General features: G+C 42.7%; 1 protein-coding gene across 3 annotated transcripts in view; it reads right to left on the reverse strand.

Moving 5' to 3' along the window:
• The window catches only part of LOC126184903 (serine/arginine repetitive matrix protein 2-like), a 166,415-nt gene that overhangs the window by 66,047 nt on the left and 78,427 nt on the right, over positions 1–21,941 (reverse strand). For 2 of the 3 annotated variants that reach the window (XM_049927553.1, XM_049927552.1), the window contains exons 4-5: positions 8,819–15,648; positions 8,600–8,726 (exon numbers count right to left, since the gene is read on the reverse strand). In XM_049927553.1, coding sequence (XP_049783510.1) covers positions 8,600–8,726; positions 8,819–15,648 — 6,957 coding nt within the window. The remainder of the gene's footprint in view (positions 1–8,599; positions 8,727–8,818; positions 15,649–21,941) is intronic. The other variant, XM_049927554.1, reaches the window with a different exon arrangement.

The following is a 21,941-nucleotide window of genomic DNA, read 5'->3' on the forward strand; positions in this document are numbered from 1 at the left end:
AATGAGTACATAGACTGAAAATAATGCAGATCTCATTTAGGCATATTTGACAGTAGCATTGTGTATGTGAGGAGAACCAGTGCTAAAACAACTGTGGCAGTTAAGCTATCTAAGAAGTAAATGAGGGACAATAGGTGGCACTAGCATTGAGCACAGAAAATAGTTAAAGAGTAACTTTACAAAGAACAGTACACTGTGACGAACTACATGTCAGCACATTGTGAACAACCTAACAAAGATACCTTTATGCTACTTTTATGGAGGAGAAACGCATATATTGACATAAGGTAAAATTTACATAGCATGAAATGTGCGTCATTGGGTAACATTGTCAACGATGTAATAGAGGTAGTAATCAGTCAATAATCAAAATAGAAGATCTGTTTGCAACCATTAGTTGGTGCAGTATAATGAAAACATAAAATCGATATGAATCACAAATAAAATAATGTATAAGTTGTGAAAGACTAAGTTTACAATCATCACAAACAAAACTGTTACAAGAGTATGACCAACAATAGTCGAATATATAATAAATTACATACAGCGGGGGTAAGACTTGATGAGTGGAAAGACATTCGAATAAAAAGAAAGCTAATATTACAATTAATTTTTTTAAATTTGTTTTATATTAAAAAGCATAATAATATAATATTGGACTGTATAACAGCCTAGCTTTAAGAAGATGCATGAGGACAACAGAAACCACCTTTGCATATTGTGTTTGAGGATGTAGAGTTCGGATCATTAGTTGCCAAAAACTGATGCCTAGGCATGTGTAATGCTGGAATAGTGGTCATACTATTTTCGAATTAATGGACTGCATATGAATATGCAGTTATACTTAATGTAATGTGAACACATATAACAGTATGGAAATGCAGAGTTATACGCAACAAAAATAGATCTTTGAAATGATAGCAAATCCTAAATGTTCAACTTTCATAAGGTTAACCACAACATAATGCACATGTATCCAAGAGGAGATGTTAATTTTACTGTGGCCATAGTGTGAAACCCACGACATGGAAGCACACACATGTTGTGACGGCATTGTAAAGTAAGTCAAATGAATAGTATGAAGTATTAATGTTAGTGAAGTGTTAAGTACTGATGTGACATGAGCATCTGTAATTAATGGAGCTGCACAGCAAGGCTGCACGAACAGTGGCTCCATCTCTTGGGGCAGACTCCTACAGAGGAAGCCTGGTGAGATAGCTACATCAGAACAGCCCATGAAAATGGTGGCATCATCTAACACGCTGGAAGATAACTAATGTACAATCAGCCATAGTGGCTGCATCACATATAGCTCATGAAGACTAGATCATTACGCCTAATCTAAGCACTCTTACAACAACTAGACCAAGTCAGCTGAAAAACAAAATCAATTCTAGTAACTCAATTAATTCCGTAACCTCACTATGGGAAAGCACATTACGGGTCAAATTCTTTCTAATTATATCAAGAGTTTCATTAATTGCTATATGCGAGTACAAGTTAACAACATCCAGTGAAGCTACATGGGACAGGGAAGGGTTGCATTCAAGACATTACCTAACAATGCACATTTCATGCTATGTCAATTTTACCTAATGTCAATACATGAGTTTCTCTTCCGGAAAAGTAGCTTACACATACTTTTATATCTTCAAATTTAACACATTTGTCGGACAACACAACAACACATATAAGTCACTGAGTAAGTTGACCTGTGTACAAGTCGGCATTCGATTAAAGACTGAGTCTCAGTCTAGCGGCCACTGCTCGGCTGGCCGCTTAGGTGGCGCAGCTGTTGCCTGGCTGGCAGACAGCGCTGCACGTAGCGGACGTGCGTAATTGCGCGGCGGCACTTTGAATAATCGGCGAGTCACAACACTTTTCCCCCCTTTGAAATTGTTGCACTGGTCTTGATGGAGGTGTCCTGGAGATGGCTAACGTCCATAGGCGTTGTTTGACTCGCCGTAAAGTCTCGAGGAGGAGGCTTCCTGTACTGACGGAAGTGTCCCCGATGAGAACGGGTCGAGATGACAGGAGACGTAGGGGTTGAATCTGCTGGGGCCCCGTGCACCAATCTGCCCGTTGTGGCAAGTCCAGTTGATATGACAGGAGACATGGGCGATTTGTCGGCGTCTGTTGGAGGAGGAGGCGAGTAGATGTACTCTGACAGAGGACGGTCCTCCGGTTCCTACATGGGCACGTCTCCTGGTGGCATCCGTTCTGGTGCTGGCATCGCGATGATGGTGAGAGGGCTGCGTTGTGACTATTGAGAGATGCCAAGATCCCGAGCATCAGGTAGAGCCAAAGGTGGTGTGGCAGCATTCGGAACAGGCGTTCCTGGCACCCGAGGCCGAAGCTGGTCCGAATGACGCACTGCAACCCCCGTGTCCGTCTGGATTTCATACAGGTGTCTGCCACGGTGTCGTAAGATGCGGCCCGGGCTCCATTTTGGCTGCCTGCCATATCCCCGTACCCAGACGAGGTCGTCGGCGGTGAACCGGCCAAGTGAAGGTACCCGCTGCCGTGAGGTGGGAGGCCGCAGAAGATGAAGTAGCGTGCGGGGCTGTCGGCCACGTAAGAGCTCAGCCGGGCTGTGATCGCCCATGGGGGTGAAACGGTAAGACGCCAGGAACTGGAGAAGCGCGTCATCAGCAGCAGAAGAAGTCAGAAGTTTCCACATCTGAGCCTTAAATGTGCGGACCAGTCGTTCAGCCTCACCGTTGGATTGTGGATGGAACGGCGGGGCCGTGACATGGGTAACGCCGTGACGAGCACAAAAATCCGCAAAGTTGGAAGAGGCAAATTGCGGACCATTATCAGTAACAAGAGTAGAGGGGAGGCCTTCCAAAGAAAAAATGCGGGCGAGAGCACTGGTGGTTGCCGCGGTGGTAGGTGACGTGCAACGGACAATGAAAGGAAAGTTAGAATATGCGTCAATTACGAGGAGCCAATAAGTACCTATAAAGGGTCCCGCAAAGTCAGCATGAATGCGCTCCCAGGGCTTCTCAGGCGAAGGCCACGGTGACAAAGATGACTTCGGGGCAGCGGCCTGTGACGCACAAGGGCCGCAGGCAGCGACCATGGGTGCGATGTCAGAGTCGATGCCAGGCCAGTACACATGATGGCGTGCCAGAGATTTTGTGCGAGACACACCCCAGTGCCCCTGGTGAAGGAGGCACAAGACCGAAGTACGCAAAGACGCAGGTACCACAACACGCGGCGAAGCATTGTCAGTGGAGAGGAGGATAACAGCATCCCTAGCCGTGAGGCAGTAGCGCAAAGTGTAGTAGTTCCGCAACAAACTTATGAAGAGCATAAATGATGGCCAAAGCTTCTTTCTCAATTTGAGAATACTTTTGTTGGGCATCCGTGAGCGTTTTGGAGGCATAAGCGATGGGTTGTTCCGAACCGTCAGAAAAACGGTGCGCAAGGACTGCACCGACCCCGTATTGAGAGGCGTCTGTGGCAAGAACAAGATGTTGGCCAGGTCGATAAGTAGCCAGGCACGGGGCCTGTTTCAGCATAGTCTTTAATTTCCGGAAAGCCGCGTCACATGACGCGGACCAGTGAAAAGGCACGTTTTTATGCAACAGGCGATGCAACGGCTGAGCCACCGACGCCGCAGACGGTAAAAACTTGTGATAGTATGCTATTTTCCCCAAGAAAGCCTGCAGTTCCTTAACAGATGTAGGGCGTGGAAGGGCATCGATCGCAGCAACAGTGTGTTGAAACGGACGAATACCATCCCGAGAGAGTTGAAACCCCAAGTACGTGATAGATGCCTGAAAGAATTGTGATTTCTGAAGATTACACTTAAGACCGGCAGTCTGGAAGACATTAAAAAGTGTGTGGAGATTTTGAAGATGTTCTTCAGTGGTGGAGCCAGTGACAACAATGTCGTCCATGTAATTGATACGCCCTGGGACAGGGAGCAATAATTGTTCCAAGAATCGCTGAAAAAGAGCAGGGGCGCTAGCAACCCCGAATGGCAAGCGTTGGTATTGATAGAGGCCGAAAGGCATGTTAAGGACCAGAAACTGCCGGGAAGCAGCGTCGAGAGGAAGTTGATGATAAGCTTCCGACAGGTCAATTTTAGAAAAATACTGTCCTCCAGCGAGTTTAGTGAACAGTTCTTCAGGACGGGGCATAGGGTAAGTGTCGATGAGGCATTGAGCATTTACAGTGGCTTTGAAATCGCCACAGAGACGAATATCACCATTGGGCTTAGCAACTACAACGACAGGAGAGGACCACTCACTGGAAGTGACAGGAAGCAAGACCCCTGAAGCCGTGAGACGATCCAACTCCCGTTTTACCCGATCACGAAGGGCCACAGGAATGGGCCGAGCCCGAAAAAACTTAGGCTGAGCAGTGGGTTTGAGCGTGATATGAGCTTCAAAGTCGTTTGCACGGCCTAACCCAGGAGAAAAAAAGGGACGAAAATGTCATCGACAAGGAATCCAGTTGAGCATAAGGAATAGCATCAGAGACAATATTGACAGAGTCATCTATGGAGAACCAGAAAACGCGAAAGGCATCGAAACCAAAAAGATTTTCTGCGGTGCTCTGGTCGACCACAAATATGGGAACAGTGCGAACGACGGATTTGTAAGATACCTCAGCATTAAACTGTCCCAAGAGAGAAATCTTCTGTTTATTGTACGTCCGTAATTGCCGAGTGACAGGGGACAGGAGTGGAGAACCCAGCTGAAGATACGTCTGAGAATTAATTATAGTGGCAGCAGAACCGGTATCCACTTGCATGTGAACATCTCGACCAAGGATTTGGACAGTGAGGAATAACTTCCCTGAAAGGGAAGAAGTGCAATTGACAGACAACACAGAATCAGAATCAGCGTCATGTTCATGAACATCATGTATGCGGTCGGATTTACAAACGGAAGACACATGACCTTTCTTTTTGCAATTGTGACACACAGCCCAACGTTGAGGACAATCCTCGCGTGAATGTTTCGTAAAACACCGCGGACATGAAGGAAGTTGCCGGGGATTTTGCTGCAGTTTCTTAGTGGGTTGTTTACGGCTAGGCCGAGGCTGCGCGTGGGAGCGTACTGCGGCCATGTCGGCCGGCGGGGACGCGCCGCACGCGTCGTCAACAGTGCACAGAGGTTGTATTTCCCCGACGTCACCCCACGCCTCTATTTGCGCCCCAGCGGCGTGAGAAATTTCAAAAGACTGCGCAATGGAGAGAACTTCATCTAGAGTCGGATTCGCCAACTGAAGGGCACGTTGCCGAACTTCTTTGTCGGGCGCCGACCGGATAATAGCATCCCGTACCATGGAATCGGCATAGGATTCTTTGTGAACGTCAGTAACAAATTGACACTTTCGACTGAGGCCGTGAAGTTCAGCAGCCCAAGCGCGATAGGACTGATTTGGTTGTTTTTGACAACGATAAAAGGCACCACGAGAGGCTACCACATGCGTTTGCTTTTGAAAATAGACAGACAGAAGTGAGCACATTTCAGCAAAGGACAAAGACGCAGGATCCTTCAAAGGAGCCAATTGCAACAACAACCAATACATTGGAGGTGAAATCCAGGAAAGGAACAGAGACTTACATGGTTGTTCGTCCGTGACATGAAATGCCAAGAAGTGCTGTCGAAGACGTTTTTCATAATCAGACCAGTCTTCCGTCGTCTCGTCGTAAGGTGGAAAAGGAGGTACCGCCAACGACGAGAAACGCCCCGCATTTGATGCCGCGACGAAATCGCGAATCGCCGCTGTTAGAAGCGTTTGCTGTTCAATGAGATTTTGCAAGAGCTGCTCGACAGTAGCCATGGAACCCTGTGAGTCAACGGTGAAAAGGAAAAATCCACTACCTCGTCGCCAAATTTTATATCTTCAAATTTAACACATTTGTCGGACAACACAACAACACATATAAGTCACTGAGTAAGTTGACCTGTGTACAAGTCGGCATTCGATTAAACACTGAGTCTCAGTCTAGCGGCCACTGCTCGGCTGGCCGCTTAGGTGGCGCAGCTGTTGCCTGGCTGGCAGACAGCGCCGCACGTAGAGGACGTGCGTAATTGCGTGGCGGCACTTTGAATAATCGGCGAGTCACAACACATACCTTTGTTAAGTTGCTCACAATGTTCTGACATGTAGTGCATTGCATTCATTGCAATGTATAGTTCTTTGCAAAGTCACTCTCTGAATTAGTTTCTGTGGTCTAAGCTGGCATTACCTATTGTGTTTCATTTACTTCTTCAATAGCTTAACTGCAACAGTCAGTTTGGAACTGGTTCTTTTTGAATAGACAATGGCACTGTAAAATATGGCTCTTCATTATACTCAGTCTGTGTGCTCGTTTTCATGAGCTTTTTACTGAAGTTTGATTCAAATGTGAGTACAATATTAATTGAAACTTCTGTGTATGGACCATTAAAATGCATACTTATGTTAGTACATATTTGTTATCATTAATTTCTTTGTACACTTTATTTTACAGTTTCAGTCTGATGAGGAAATTCTTAAAGGCCAATGCTTAATAAACAATTGTGTGATCAATACTTTTCCATATTTCAAAGTTGTGGCAAATATTTATTTATTCAAAGTATGCTATACAGTAGAGTTGTAAGCACTGTGCATCAAAGAAACTACTGAAACTAGAATATCCACATTCATTGTATAGGATACTGACAAAAAGAATTTACGCCCCCCCCCCCCCCTCAAAAAAAAAAAAAAAAAAGTTTGTTGATATGAAGACGATTTAATGCTCATGAAAAGTTGCTATGGGCAGGAATTAGAAATTAGAATATTAGCAATGCTAATGGCCAGGTCTCATCCTAAAATATAGTGCACAGATAGAATTTCATGCTTAAAATGTAACAGTTCAATTCCATGTTACTGCAGGTTAACTTGTGACGGCATTCTTAACCCATGAACTGCAGGCAAATTTCAGATTTTTGTATATAAAATTCCAGTGGATTGTGTTAAAGGAATGTAACAAGAAAACTAAAAACTGAATTTAGAAGTTATATGTAAATGACATTTAATGTGCAAAATGCAGGAAACACGAAAGTTGCAATTCACGTTATAAACACAGGAAAAATTTGTTGATAAGTTTTCTGAGTATAGTTTATCTTGAATCACAGTGACATTCACAAGCTCGCAAAAATGGTTACAAAATTGGTGGTGTGAGAAGACATATATTAAGCATGCGAGTGAGACTTGACAACACGTAAAATGCGACTTCCGATGTTACAGGGCAACAGAAACAAGATTTAACAGGATAATAGTGACTTCTGACATACAAGAAGCCCAGAAATTATATCCAAAGTGAAAAATCATGCCCCACAGAATTGTATGAAAAGTGACTGAACACACACACACACACACACACACACACACACACACACACACACACACGTGTTGGCCGCAGTTATTTCGTTAAAGCATCTGACAAGTGTGAAGAATTTAGAATGAATTGTAATTGCTATCAAACACAAATATGCATTTTCACAAATTTGTCATATCACATATGGGCCAGTTAGTTGTGATATGAAAGTATGGCCATGAAAATTTCATGGGGGAGATACACAAAGAAATCAACCTGCATCACCTTCAGTACTGTTTATAACCGACTCATTTAAAATTTTTGCAAATAAATTACCATGAAACCTAGAATTATATGCACCAGTCTAGGTCTTTAGTTCCAGTTTCACATCACTTGAGTCATATATATGTAAATGTAATTGGCAAATGGCAAATGTAATTGGTAATTTACATAAAGTAGTCTTACATGAATGTGCTAATGAATAAGGCTGGCAGACCTGCTTGAGAAATAAAGCAACCAAGATTAATGGCTCATTAGATTTTTAGCTTATTGTTTGCTCTCAGTGGAGGAGATAAAGCTTGTATAAATTCAAAGATGAAACAAAATGGTAATTCTACATATAACTAATTACTGAGAATAATAACTGATAATGAACATCCACCGTGAAATATCATCGTACTCTACATGTGTTTCATCACATCAAATAAACAATATATGTGAAGCGGACTAATAAACACAGAATTTTTTGCAAAAGTAAACAGAGTGTGAGAGTAAAAATTATTGATAATTCAAGAAATTGTTCTTTAATTTTCCAAGCAATCACATTTTCAGCATCACTTAACAAGTCACTGAATTTACTGGAGATGCATGATATACAGTCTGTGGCAATAGAATACTGACAATGCACTGTGGGTGTGTCAGTGGTGCCTCATCAGCCCTCGCCCCCTCCCTCGCAAAAAAACACACACACACTTTGCTGTGTGTGTGTGTGTGGGGGGGGGGGGGGGGGGGGCGGGGGGGCGCGTGTGTGGAAGGGATTAAGAAAAATGAACTTAAGCTAATATTACACTTGATATACCTGCCATTAAAAAAAAGGCTTTATGAATGACAAACATTGCAACGTGTTTATCGAATACTTTACAGCTGTTGCTGTTTGACCTAGGAACTGTGTATTTAACATCAAATTTTCACAAATGAAAAGTGGCACAACATATGATAACTTGGAAAATGAAACATTTTTGTGAAAATAAACAATCCCTATTGAAGGTGATGCTGCCAATTTAGGTATGTATTTACCTCCTGTGGTAGAGAAGTTTAATTTTTCACCAGTGGTGTCTTTCAGTCTTCCTTTCGCAACTGCACTGTCCATTTCCATACCACAAGTTCTTGAGTGCTGATCTTCAGCTAAATCTAAAGATTTTTCCTGAAATTGCAAAATCTCATTTACTGGAGAACGATTTTATTTCTGCTTTAACAATTCAATAGGACAAAAATCAACACAGCATGCCTACTCACCAGGGTCTTTGTTTCTTGATGAAAATGCTCATTTTCTGATTCATCACTTTCCCATAAATCAACTGATTTATCTAATTCCAAGTCCAAAAGATCTTCAAGTTCATCTAAGGTTCTGTCATCGGTGGTATTAGCTATTTTAGTGACAGTTTCCATTTCCTTCTCTACCTCAGTTTCTGATAACTGATCCAAGCTATTTGTTTTACAAGAATGTTCAAGAGAATCTGAGGAATCAAATTTTCTTTTTTTAGTCTCCTGAATAGGAACATTATCATTCACCATACTTCTACCTGTGTCGATAACATCAGAGTTTAGTGCCAATGACTTTGGTTCATCCTGACACATCGCCACTATATGTCCTTTCTTATTTTTATCTTTCATCCTATATTTATGTGACGTTTTTCTTTCTGTTTTTTTTGTGCAGTTTTTGGACATCAGCTCAGATCTGGTCTGTGTAACACTTTCATCATGATTTTTTCTTAACGACTTAACTTTGTTACCACTATCAGTGGTAACTGAGCATGCCGAAGCTCCTTGCCAACAACTGATGTCATTGTTTTTCAAAGAATTAGAAACAGGGGGATTCTTGTAACCTAGAGATGAGGTTTGGATTCTGAGAGGCACTGTATAGTATTTATTTTCTGACTCAGAGTTTTTCTCAGGTGACGGGCTCAGGCTTGGTGTCTGACTCCGACTTTTCTGGGTTGAGGGGTTATCTGAATGACAATATAATTCTTCTACAGATGTATTATTCTTTCGATTGTCATGCATGGGCTTTCCATGAATTAAACCTACATCTTTTCTCCGTAATGAATGATCATCTTCATGAGCCCCTGAGAAAGAGAATGAGTTCTGTGGAGAGAGAGGTGACAACGATGCCATTAAATGTGGTGATGTTTTTCTTTGTGGACTTCTGTAACATTTATCCGTGTGAGAAGGTTTCACCTCTGGAGAAGTAGAGACCTGATGGTCATATGGTGATGCTGTGTAATGCACATTTTCTCTGTCTTTAGAAGACATATGAGATGATTTTCTTGGTAGTTTTTCTGGGGACTTTTTTCTGGTACTTGATACACCATACATTTTAATTGGACAGGGAGATGGGCTCCTACCCTTTGAATGCTTCCTATTCAAATGTAGTTGCTCTAGACTTATTGGAGGCGAATTCGAAACTCTTGAAACTGGTGATTTGCTTCTCTGCATGGCATGTTTTGAAACATTTGACTTATTTGAAGGAAAATTTATAGGTGATCTCTTCCGCTGCACATCTGGTGAGTGTCTTTTGGGTGACGCAAATGTTCTTTGGATAATGGGTGACTTTACATATCCTTTTCCTGGTGACAGCGAATGCCTCCTGCACTTTGGAGAAATGGATTTCTTCTGTGATGTAATACTTCTCCGGTCATGTGCCTGCATTCTAACTGGAGATATTTTGCATTGTGGTGACTTTTGTCTTTCCCTTGGTGAGCCAGACCTACCTGGTGAAATGTAATTTCTGGATCTTGGTGATAATGAATGCTTTCTAGAGCATCTGGAATGTGAAGGAGAATAATGGTTGTCAGAATATCTCCTAGATGGTGATCTTGACAGCTTTCTGAATTGTGATGCAGATTTTCTAGCTGGAGACCAAGTGGGACTACGAGACCTCTTCCTCTGACTGACTTGTCTGGGACTACAAGATCTCCGTATTTGGGTGGCTGACCTAGGGCTACACGACTTCTTCACGCGAGTACACGATCTGGGACTAGAGGATTTCCTCCTGTGTTCAGTTAATCTTGGACTAAAAGATATGCACATCTGAGCAGTTTGTCTCGGACTACCAGATCTCTTTATCAGAGCAACTCTTCTTGGACTACCAGAGCTCCGCACATGAGCAGCTGGTCTTGGACTATTAGATCTCAGTACCTTAGTGGCTGTTCTTGGACTGCCAGATCTACGCACATTAGCAGTTGGTCTGGGACTTCCTGATCTTCGTATCTTAGCAGCTGGCTGTGGACTAACAGATCTCCGTATTTTAGCAGGTGGTCTTGGACTGAGAGATCTTCGTACAATAGCCATTGGTCTTGGACTGGGAGATCTCCGAATATTAGTACCTGGTCTTGGACTCAGAGATCTTCTCAAATTTGTGGCTGGTCTTGGGCTAATAGAGCTCTGCATATTAGAGGCTGGTGTTGGACTAACAGATCTCTGTACCTTAGCTGCTGTTCTTGGACTGCGAGACTTCCGTATATTCATGGCAGGGCTTGGACTTCTAGATCTACGCAGATTAGTACGTGGTCTTGGACTGTGTGATCTCCGCATATCAGAAGCTGATCTTGGACTCCGAGATCTACGAGTACTCACTATCAGTCTCGGGCTGCGAGATCTTCGAATACTCACTACTGGTCTGGGACTGTGAGATCTCAGCACACTCACAGACGGTCTTGGACTGTGAGATCGTCGCACACTACCAGCTGGTCTTGGACTGCGAGATCTTCGAGTACTGTTAACTGGTCTTGGACTGCGAGATCTTCGGGTATCGGTAGATGGTCTCGGACTGCGAGATCTCCGGGCACTAGAAGATGGCCGTGGACTGCGAGATCTCTGCATACATGTTACAGGTCTTGGGCTGTGAGATCTATGAATGCTCATTAGTGGTCCTGGACTGCGAGATCTGTTTGAGCTCATTTCCGGTCCTGGACTGCGAGACATCCGTGTGCCTTTGGCCGGTCCTGGACTGCGAGATCTCCGTTTGCTCTTAGCCACTCCTGGACTGCGAGATCTCCTTGTACTCTTGGTCGGTCCTGGACTGCGAGATCTTCGTGTGGCCATTGCCGGTCCTGGACTGCGAGATCTTCGTGTGGTCATTGTCGGTCCTGGACTGCGAGATCTTCGTGTAGTCATTGCCGGTCCTGGACTGCGAGATCTTCGTGTGCACTTTGCCAGTCCTGGACTGCGAGATCTTCGTGTGCACATTGCCGGTCCTGGACTGCGAGATTTCCGTGTGCTTACTGCCCGTCCTGGACTGCGAGATCTTCGTGTGCACACTGCCCGTCCTGGACTGCGAGATCTCCGTGTGGTCATTCCCCATCCTGGACTGCGAGATCTCCGTGTGCTCACTGCCCGTCCTGGACTGCGAGATCTCCGTGTGCTCACTGCCCGTCCTGGACTGCGAGATCTCCGTGTGCTCGCTGCTGGTCCTGGACTGCAAGATCTCTGTGTGCTCACTGCCCGTCCTGGACTGCAAGATCTCCGTGTGCTCACTGCCCGTCCTGGACTGCGAGATCTCCGTGTGCTCATTGCCTGTCCTGGACTGCGAGATCTCTTCGTGTCCACTCCCCTTCCTGGACTGCGAGATCTCCGTGTGCTCACTGCCCATCCTGGACTGCGAGATCTCCGTGTGCCCACTCCTCTTCCTGGACTGCGAGATCTCCGTGTGCCCACTGCCCTTCCTGGACTGCGAGATCTCCGTGTGCTCACTGCCCGTCCTGGACTGCGAGATCTCCGTGTGCTCACTGCCGGTCCTGGACTGCGAGATCTCCGTGTGCTCATTCCCCGTCCTGGACTGCGAGATCTCCGTGTGCTGACAGCCGGACCTGGACTGCGAGATCTCCGTGTGTTCACTGCTGGTCTTGGACTGCGAGATCTCCGTGTGCTGACTGCCAGACCTGGACTGCGAGATCTCCGTGTGTTCACTGCTGGTCTTGGACTGCGAGATCTCTGTGTGCTCATTGCCGGTCCTGAACTGCGTGATCTCCGTGTACGTGTTACAGGTCCTGGACTGTGAGATCTCCGGGTACATGTTGCAGGTCCTGGACTGCGAGATCTCCGCGTACTCACTGTCGGTCCAGGACTGCGGGATCTCCGTGCACTCACTGCTGGTCTCGGGCTGCGAGATCTCCTCGCATTCCTTGCAGGTCCTGGACTACGAGATCTCCGTGTATTTGTTGTTGGTCCTGGACTGCGCGATCTACGCATGTTCTTTGCTGGTCCTGGACTGCGTGATTTATGCTTGCTTGTCACTGGCCCTGGACTGCGCGATCTACGCTTGCTCGTCACTGGCCCAGGACTGCGCGATCTACACATGCTCGTCCTTGGCCCTGGGCTGCGTGATCTACGCATGCTCGTCCTTGGCCCTGGGCTGCGTGATCTCCGCATGCTCGTCCTTGCCCCTGGACTGCGTGATCTCCGCATGCTCGTCATTGGGTGTGGACTGTGTGATCTCCGCATGCTCGTCATTGGGCCTGGACTGCGTGATCTCCGCATGCTCCTCACTGGACCTGGGCTGCGTGATCTCTGCCTGCTCCTCGCTGGACCTGGGCTGCGTGATCTCTGCCTGCTCCTCACTGGACCTGGACTGCGTGACATCCACCTGTTCCTTGCTGGCACTGGACTGGGTGATCTCCGCATGCTCGTCACTGGTTGTGGACTGCGTGATCTCAGCATTCTTGTCGCTGGCCCTGGACTGTGTGATCTCCGCATGCTCGTCGCTGGCTGTGGACTGCGTGATCTCCGCATGTTCGTTGCTGGCCCTGGACTGTGGGACCTTCGCAAACTCGTTGCTGGCCCTGGACTACGTGACCTCCGCATGTTCTTTGCTGGCCCTGGACTGCGTGACCTCCGCTTGCTCTTCACTGGCCCTGGGCTGCATGACCTCCGCTTGCTCTTCACTGGCCCTGGGCTGCATGACCTCCGATTGCTCTTTACTGGCCCGGGACTCCGTGACCTCCACATGCTTGTCACTGACCCTGGACTCCGTGATCTCCGCACGCTTATCCTTGGCCCTGGACTGCATGATCTCTGCCTGCTCATCTGCAGCCCTGGACTGCGAGACCTCCGCCTGCTTGTCTGTGGCCCTGGACTGCGTGACCTCTGCCTGCTTGTCTGTGGCCCTGGACTGCGTGACCTCTGCCTGCTTGTCTGTGGCCCTGGACTGCGTGACCTCTGCCTGCTTGTCTGTGGCCCTGGACTGCGTGACCTCTGCCTGCTTGTCTGTGGCCCTGGACTGCGTGACCTCTGCCTGCTTGTCTGTGGCCCTGGACTGCGTGACCTCCGCCTGCTTGTCTGTGGCCCTGGACTGCGTGACCTCCGCCTGCTTGTCTGTGGCCCTGGACTGCACGACCTCCGCATGCTCATCGCAGGCCCTGAACTGTGTGACCTCCGCATGTTCTTCACAGGCCCTGGACTCCGTGACCTCTGCATGTTCATCAGTGGCTCTGGACTGCGTGACCTCTGTGTGTTCGTCAGTGGTCCTGGACTGCGTGATCTCCGCATGGTTATTGCTGGCCCCGGACTGCACGATCTCCGCATACTTGTCACTGGTCCTGGACTATGAGATCTCATAGTTGATGATGGTCCTGGACTGCAAGATATACGCATACTTGATGCTGGTCCTGGACTACGAGATCTCCGCATAGTCACAGCTGATCTTGGACTGCACGATCTTTGTACATTTGCAGCAGGCCTCGGGCTGCATGATCTTCGCATGTGAGTAGCAGACCTCGGACTGCAGGATTGTCGCTTGTGAGCAATTGATCTTGGACTAAGAGATTTCTGGTTATGAGGACTTGATCTTGGAGACCGAGATGTATGCCTGAGAGGACTTGATCTTGGACTGCAAGATCTTCGCAAATGAGTGGAAGGTCTTGGGCTAGGTGACCTCACTTGGTGAACTGGAGATTTTGATGTAGAAATTCTCGAAGACCTATGAATGCGTGAAGGACTATGAAATCTATCACTACTGCAAGGAGAATGTGGGCTCCGTGATTGAAGAGAGTGAACTGGTGACGTTTGTGTATATGGTCTTGAATCATAAATCGGTGATCTAGAATTATGAGGACTTAGTTTACGTACAGGTGACTTGGGGCTTCGTGATTTCACAGCATGTGCAGGTGACCTTCGAATTCGCAATGGAGATCTTGGACTGCATGATCGGCTGAAGGAGTTTCTCATTTTTGAAGTAGTAGTCCTAGATGGTGATGGTGGAGTTCGTGATCGTCGATAGACTGGGGATTTTGTGCTTTGAGATCTGTTATCATGAACCTGAGACCTTTCCACTTGAGACACTGAATTATATATTGAAGATGAGTCTGAAACTCTGCTTGTATTGTGGGTTGCTCCAGGACTACATGAGGTGGGTTTGTACAATGAAGACCCTTGGCTTTGACAATTTTCTGGATGGCTACATTGCCCAGGTGAATGAACAGGGGACTGGTTTGGGGTTATTACACTCTTATTGGAACATTTGATGTACTTATTATCAGGTGGTGAATGCCTTGATATTTGAGACATTTTTAAAGTAATATGGGAATTTTCAGCCTGAGCAGCTGGTTCATTGTCTGTGGTCTTCACTGTAGATACTGGCACTGAAATTAGCAGAGTACATGTTTCTTGGGCTTTTACAGTGGAAAGTGTTTGTCCATTGTCATATGCAGCATCTACAGTGCTGCTGACCACTTCTTTTGTTGTTCCTTGCAGAGCACTAATTGTAACAGAATTTTCACTCACAACATCAGGCTGAACACACACATCACTCACACAAGACTCCGGTTGTTGATCACGGCAAACTTTTACATCAGTTTCTTCCTGCAGAACACTTTTTTCTGGTACCTCCGTTTCACTGTCATCTGCACTTGTTACAGACAGTGAAGTCCTTTCAGTTTTCTTTATCTCTTCTTCTAATTCATCCATTAGTTTTTCCAGACTTTCTTCTTCATTTGTATCTAGTAACAATATGTCAGAATCTTCCTCTGCACTTTCATCTTCTTCAACTCCATTTGTACCACAGTAGCCCATAAAATCTTCATCACTATTATCTGAATTGTCATCATCATATCGGCTGAATTTTGATGGCACTGAAACAAATAAAAATACAGTGCTTACATCCGTCATCTAAGTATATGAAATGGCAGCACTTAATACAAAGGCTCTATTTCCAACTACACTAGTGCAGGATTGCTGCAAGTCATCATGTACCTGTGAACATATTTAGTATTTTAGCATTCATGTGCATGAAGTAATTTAAACTGCTGAAATTCCAAGTCATCTATAAGGGGAGATGGAAGTACCAGTCATGGACAGTAGCACACACAGACTTATGTGTAGGCATACCAGTACAGGTCTGTAGCCACTACATTAAATGCGCCAGCTGTACTTAAAGATCTGTATGGGATTGTAGCAAATTAATGTGGTTCACTTTTCTTTTCATTTATTTATTTATTTTTTTATTTATTTTGTAGAAACTGTGAAGAATTTCAGTACAGGAAACAGCTAATGGCAGCTCCCTGTCTAAAACAAACCATAGGAGAAAAGGTACATCTCACACCCATAAGAAGCCTAGTATGTCCCACATCTTTGTCAATTATCTAACTTGTTGCACCTCATCACATAAAGGAATTTTGAAATAATGACAGTTTTGGGGGATTTAGAGTGAGAATTGATAGACTGAAGCCATCCCTCCTTGTACTTTTTTTGCGTCTAAAATATTTCAATTTCACCTACCATTTCACCCCCCCCCCCCCTTCGAGCATGTTCTCCCTCCTTCACAACATAATTTTAGGCATTACTTCCAGACACTACTGCATCCTTTTTTTCTCCTTCAGTTTATATAATAACTCTGTATTTCTTGTTTACCACATCCCAAGGTCCACTTAAATTCCAGCATTATAAACTTAGCCTATAAAAAAAGATAATTATCAATATATTCTCAGTGACTTATTGCATATACTTCTCGTTATCATCCACCTTTCATTCCATTGTGAGGGTATATGGAATCCCTGTCAGTCTCATTGATGTTTTAAGAAATCTATATCACGATTGTGTTGCTGTATAAGAACAGAAGGAGGGAACAACACTTTCCTTAGTGTTCTGACAGGCATCAGACAAAGTTCCATTTTGTCACCATTCATTTTAATATTAGTCATAAATTTCATAATGAGAAAAACTATGGGCAACTCCAATGCAGGTATAGATTTTAATGAGCAATCTACACTTATGGATCTGGCAGAAACACAACAAGGTTACAATTAATGACAGCCACACAGGATGGAATGACCAGTTCTGTAGGGCAAATAATAAATAGTGACAAAACAAAAACAAAGGGCACAAAAGTAATGTGTAACAGAAGGTACTACAAGATGTTGACTAATTTCCATATCTCAGCGGCCTTATCTGTAATAATGGCAATGTAAATGCAGACATCGCCAGCAGAAGTAGAAAATCTTCTTCAGTCTGTAAATAATACACTTCATCTGCTTTGTTGCCCTCAGCAGCTGGCATCATTTCTCTCAATCACTGTAACATGCTGAATACTGTTGATTACAGAAGAATAGTTCAAATAAAGTAGCCTACATAGTATTTAATGGTGGATATTGCCACTTTTGAAAGGTTAACGGTTGATGGCCAGTTCAGGTTTCACAAGTTTCTGTTAAATGCAGGTAAAGGAATGTTACATATTGCACTTAGTTACAGTTCTTTCTATCCAGTTTTAGTGCAGTAGACCTACCCTTGAGAAAATAATTAGCAATTGTTTAGTGTGGCAAAAAGGACGATCAACAGAACACTCACAGTATTAGTCACTATGTTCATTCAAAGAATAATTTCCCTTAGTAGCATAACATTTCACAGGCTGAGCAAAAAACATTACAATTAGATGAGATAGCACAATGAAAGGATGTTCATATTAAACACTTTCTACAACTGAACTGGACAGTTATCTTACCAATACACCATTGTCAAAGTTAATCATAGTCGAATGCAAATACACAATGTGAAATAATTACAAGATACTGACACTGAGACGACACATGACACATTACATGGTGGCCTATTTAACGAGAGCCATACAGATATTTGCTAAGCACAGAAACTATATAATATTTTGGAAATTGGCTAGGTTAGTTTTGCTGTACTGAATGGACTATAAGACTTAACTGTTTTCTGGCCTAAGAAAAGTTTTGAGATTAATGAATTATAAAAGTATATGCAACATCGTTACAATTTCATGTTCAGAATACACACCCTATGAGTATGGCACCCACATTCAAAATAATTTCGGATTATGATAAATTATGCAAAATCTTAATTAGTGGCCTAAGTAATTAGTAATGGGTATTATCTGATTTTGAACAAATATAGTAACAAAAGTACCATGTCGAAGGCCAGAATCTTGAAAGCATAAAGGTGAAATAAGCAATGGAAAATATGTTGATCTGAACTTTCACCGCCAGTTATTTTGTAAGTTAATTAGCTTTAGTTAATGCAAATTATGTTTTCAGAAAGAATGGAGTATCTGCTTTCAAATGAGTAGTCACAATACCTTGAATTCTATGGATCTGCCCAAAATGCCTTTCCATTACATACTGGAGTAGAATTTCCAGATATCTAGAACTTTTAACTAAGCAAGTTCATCATAAAACTAATTGTGTCACTATAGATGGGAACATTGATAGAACCAACTGAATTAACCCCCGTGTTACCAGGATTTTTGTCTCACTGAGTACCACCAGGGTCATGTAGACCCCAAATGATTGACACCGAATATACTGGCAGTGTTTTAATGTACCAAAATTTTAAAAAAATATTCTACAATTGTTCAATGTTACCAGTAATGATCATGTTTTCATAAATATTATGTTTAAGAAACAAAAAGAAATTTAGATTGGGGTCATGTTGGCATTCAGTGCAAAAATCATGAATACATTTTAATGTGTTGTAAATACAAAAATGAACAAAACATCATTGGATACAATAGACTCAGATGGAGAAAGCCATAGTTTGAAAATAATAGTTTCAAAAACAAGGAAGATCTACATTTCCAATTTACTTATGGGGTCATATTGCCCCCAGTGGTACCAGGAGGGTTAACATATTCGAGTAAATTTTATATATTTTGTGTACAACTGCACTGAATATGGAATTCAGTTATTCAAGACAGTAGAAAACATAACAGAAGGAGAAGTTTCTAACTTTTTATGTCTCAAGCCTTCCAACAAATGCCATCTAAATGCACATGGCAATTACACTCTGTAAGTATATCCACAAAGCTTTGGCTGTACTCCCCTACCATCCTACTGATGGCCATATATGCATGTGAGACACAGAAAATGTCAGCAAAATCAGCACACACAAGCTCAATGTTTATCACTAACAATACTTGAGGCAGATTTTGAAGATCAGCTATTAAGACCAAATTTCAAATGATGAGTTGCTGAGACGAGGTGGTCTACGCAGTCTGTATAAAATTGTGGCTGAAAGAATGGAGCATGTTCTACACATAAAAAATGGAAGAATCCCCTAATAAGGATTGTTATGGAAATGAACAGATGGATACAGAAGTAGAAGAAGACCTTTTAGCACCTAGAAACGAACTTTTGCAAAGGATCTTCAGTGCATGGATACGAACTGGTAGGGAGCTGGAAATGTAGAAACTGACTGAGTACACTGGAGGAAACCTGTTGCCCGATATGCTACATAGCACAGGACATACTAAGTCTAAGTAAGTCATTCCATTATTTGTTTTAAATTTCTGCTATATATCGTTCAGAAAAAAAAGAGACATTTGAATCAATGAAGTATTGCTTTACTATGCACATGGTATTGGAGTTATTCAATTGTAAAACATCACCATGTAGTCAGCTATGAGAGATCCTAATCACATTGTCACTAGGTACTTTCAATACTTGCACACAAAATATTTCTGAAGGTCAAAGTCACTTTAAATGCCAAATTTCTTTATTAATACTCTGACACCATCTGAACTACTGAATTACAGATGTACAGGCTTTATTTCTTTTTTTATTCATCCTCCCTGTCTCTCTTCCATTTATTCACAGAACAACTTTGTACAGTCGTTAAGGCACTGGAATCTCATTACAGCAGTTCAATTCCCAAACTGGTTATCTAGATTTAGTTTTCTCTTAGTTTCCCAAAATCACTTTAGACAAATTTCAGGATGGTTAGTTAGAAACTGACATGCTTGATATCCTTCCTCATTTTTCCACAATAAGTGCTTGTACACAGTCTGTAATGACTTCATTACCAACTTGATGGCAAACACTAACATTCTTTTCCATTTACTGCATTATTCTCAACCACACATCTGACATACCTGTTATCTTACTTTTGCAATTTACTCCTAAGTTTGAATTGTTTTCTCACTCTTACATTTTTGGTTTTGGTTCAGTTCCATTCGGCAGTGAGAGATGAACTAAATGTCTCAGTTGGCACATTCCCTGGCTGCTCTTTTCCTTTGGCAGGCATTATGTCTGACAAAACTCCATGAATACTTTTTATCTCTTTCACATATCAGTTCCAAAGTGCTGTCAAATTTAAAAATCAGTTACGTATTTCTGCACAAAAAATTTTCATTTCACTTATAAGAAGATAGTGTTCACCAATTTTAAGGATTAAATTTTGAAACTGAATAAATGTATATTACTTATTATCAATAAGTTAAAAATGAGTGCAGACAGATTTCAAGCAGCATAATGTGAGACAATGTTGATGCAAACTATGCTGAAATTTCCAAAATAAATCTTGACTTCTTCAATAAGTGGGCAAATGTGTTGCATAACACCCATATTCAAAAAAGCAGAAATCCAACAAAAATGTGAAAGAATTGTACATTCGGAACACAATACATCCACTGTAGCACATTCTGCCATGAACAGTGGAAGTGAAGTGAGCAGTATTTGTGAGTCACATGGAAAGAACAATTGCAATGTGATCAAGACAGGACAGGAGAGTTTCCCTACAGAAAGTAAAAGTATGAGACATAACTGCATTTTTTCCAACTTATGTTAAAGTACAAAAAGTTTCTTCCAACAAGAAAGTCAATATAGATGGTGCATAATTCAGCACTCAACATTACGAAAATGAGCATTAAATTTATTCTGGCAAGATGAGGACACAATATTAATTTACAAGCAAATGACCAAGGGCAAACTGTAACCATCAGATTTTACAGTAGAAGTCATCATAAAATAAGCAGTACAGTTATATAAGGTGTGACATTCAATTCTGTGACTATGCTGAATCATAGAAAAAATTTAGTGTAAATGTCAATCACATCAGCAGTTTCAAAACTAGAAATTTCAATGTATATAATTCATGTGTGGCTCATAAATACGAACACCAACAACAGAAAAAAAAATTTCAATTACAGCATAGAAGGCTGAAAATAAAAAGTGCCAATGTTTTTGAATCATTAATTACAGAACTGGCTTCTCATGCAGTAGTTATGGAACACTAGAAATCTATGAATAGAATTCATTAATCTGATTACAATATTACACTCTAGAATCATTTCATGACAGAATACAACATAAAGGTGAAGGTGTGGCCATTTACTTCAGGAAACATATGTTAGTCAGCAACACAGAAAGAATGTCAGTATGAGTTGAGTCTTGTGACATAAAGGATTTTGAAACTGTGGTACTGAAAATGATGTTACAAAAAGAATATGTCCAAAGTCATTGACAGTAAACATTAAATATGGCAAGGTCTAAGTTGAAATAATCAAACCGAGCGTATCTGCTTAGCAGAAATGAGGGGCAGTAATCTTGATTCATCCTTGTTTTCCTATTACTTTCACAATTATGTATATTGCTGTTACAATTAAAAGGTACAAAAATATAAACTGTACCCTTCTCCTCTTTAGCTCAATTTCTCAGTCAGCTTTCCAAAAATGTTTTTAATTTTGCTTGACACCCCACAATTCATGTTTCGTATCAATTTTGTATTTCCATATACTGTCACCTTACTTTATCTCTCTTCCTCACAATCTGTTTCTTGATTCTGTACCTCCAATGATGCCTCAAAATATTTCCTACATTATGTTTCCTTACTCTTTAATCTATTATGTTGTATTCTCTTTTAATTGTCACAGTTACTCTCATATCTTTCCACATAGCCTCTACTTAATCTACTGTAGATATCATTCTTGATGCTTTATACACTGTTTCAAATGTTTCTATGCATTCATCACCTCTGCTGTTGTTAGGTGCTGATCTTATGTAAAACCATTCTCTATAATATTACTGTCCATACACGGTTTTCCTGAACTACAATCAACACCCCAAACTCCAGCATCAACTGCGAACTATCACTTATATTCTGCAATGAAACTTGTTCCAGCTTCTTTTCTACA

Source organism: Schistocerca cancellata, chromosome 4, assembly GCF_023864275.1.
Source record: "Schistocerca cancellata isolate TAMUIC-IGC-003103 chromosome 4, iqSchCanc2.1, whole genome shotgun sequence".
NCBI classification, from domain to species: domain Eukaryota; kingdom Metazoa; phylum Arthropoda; class Insecta; order Orthoptera; family Acrididae; genus Schistocerca; species Schistocerca cancellata.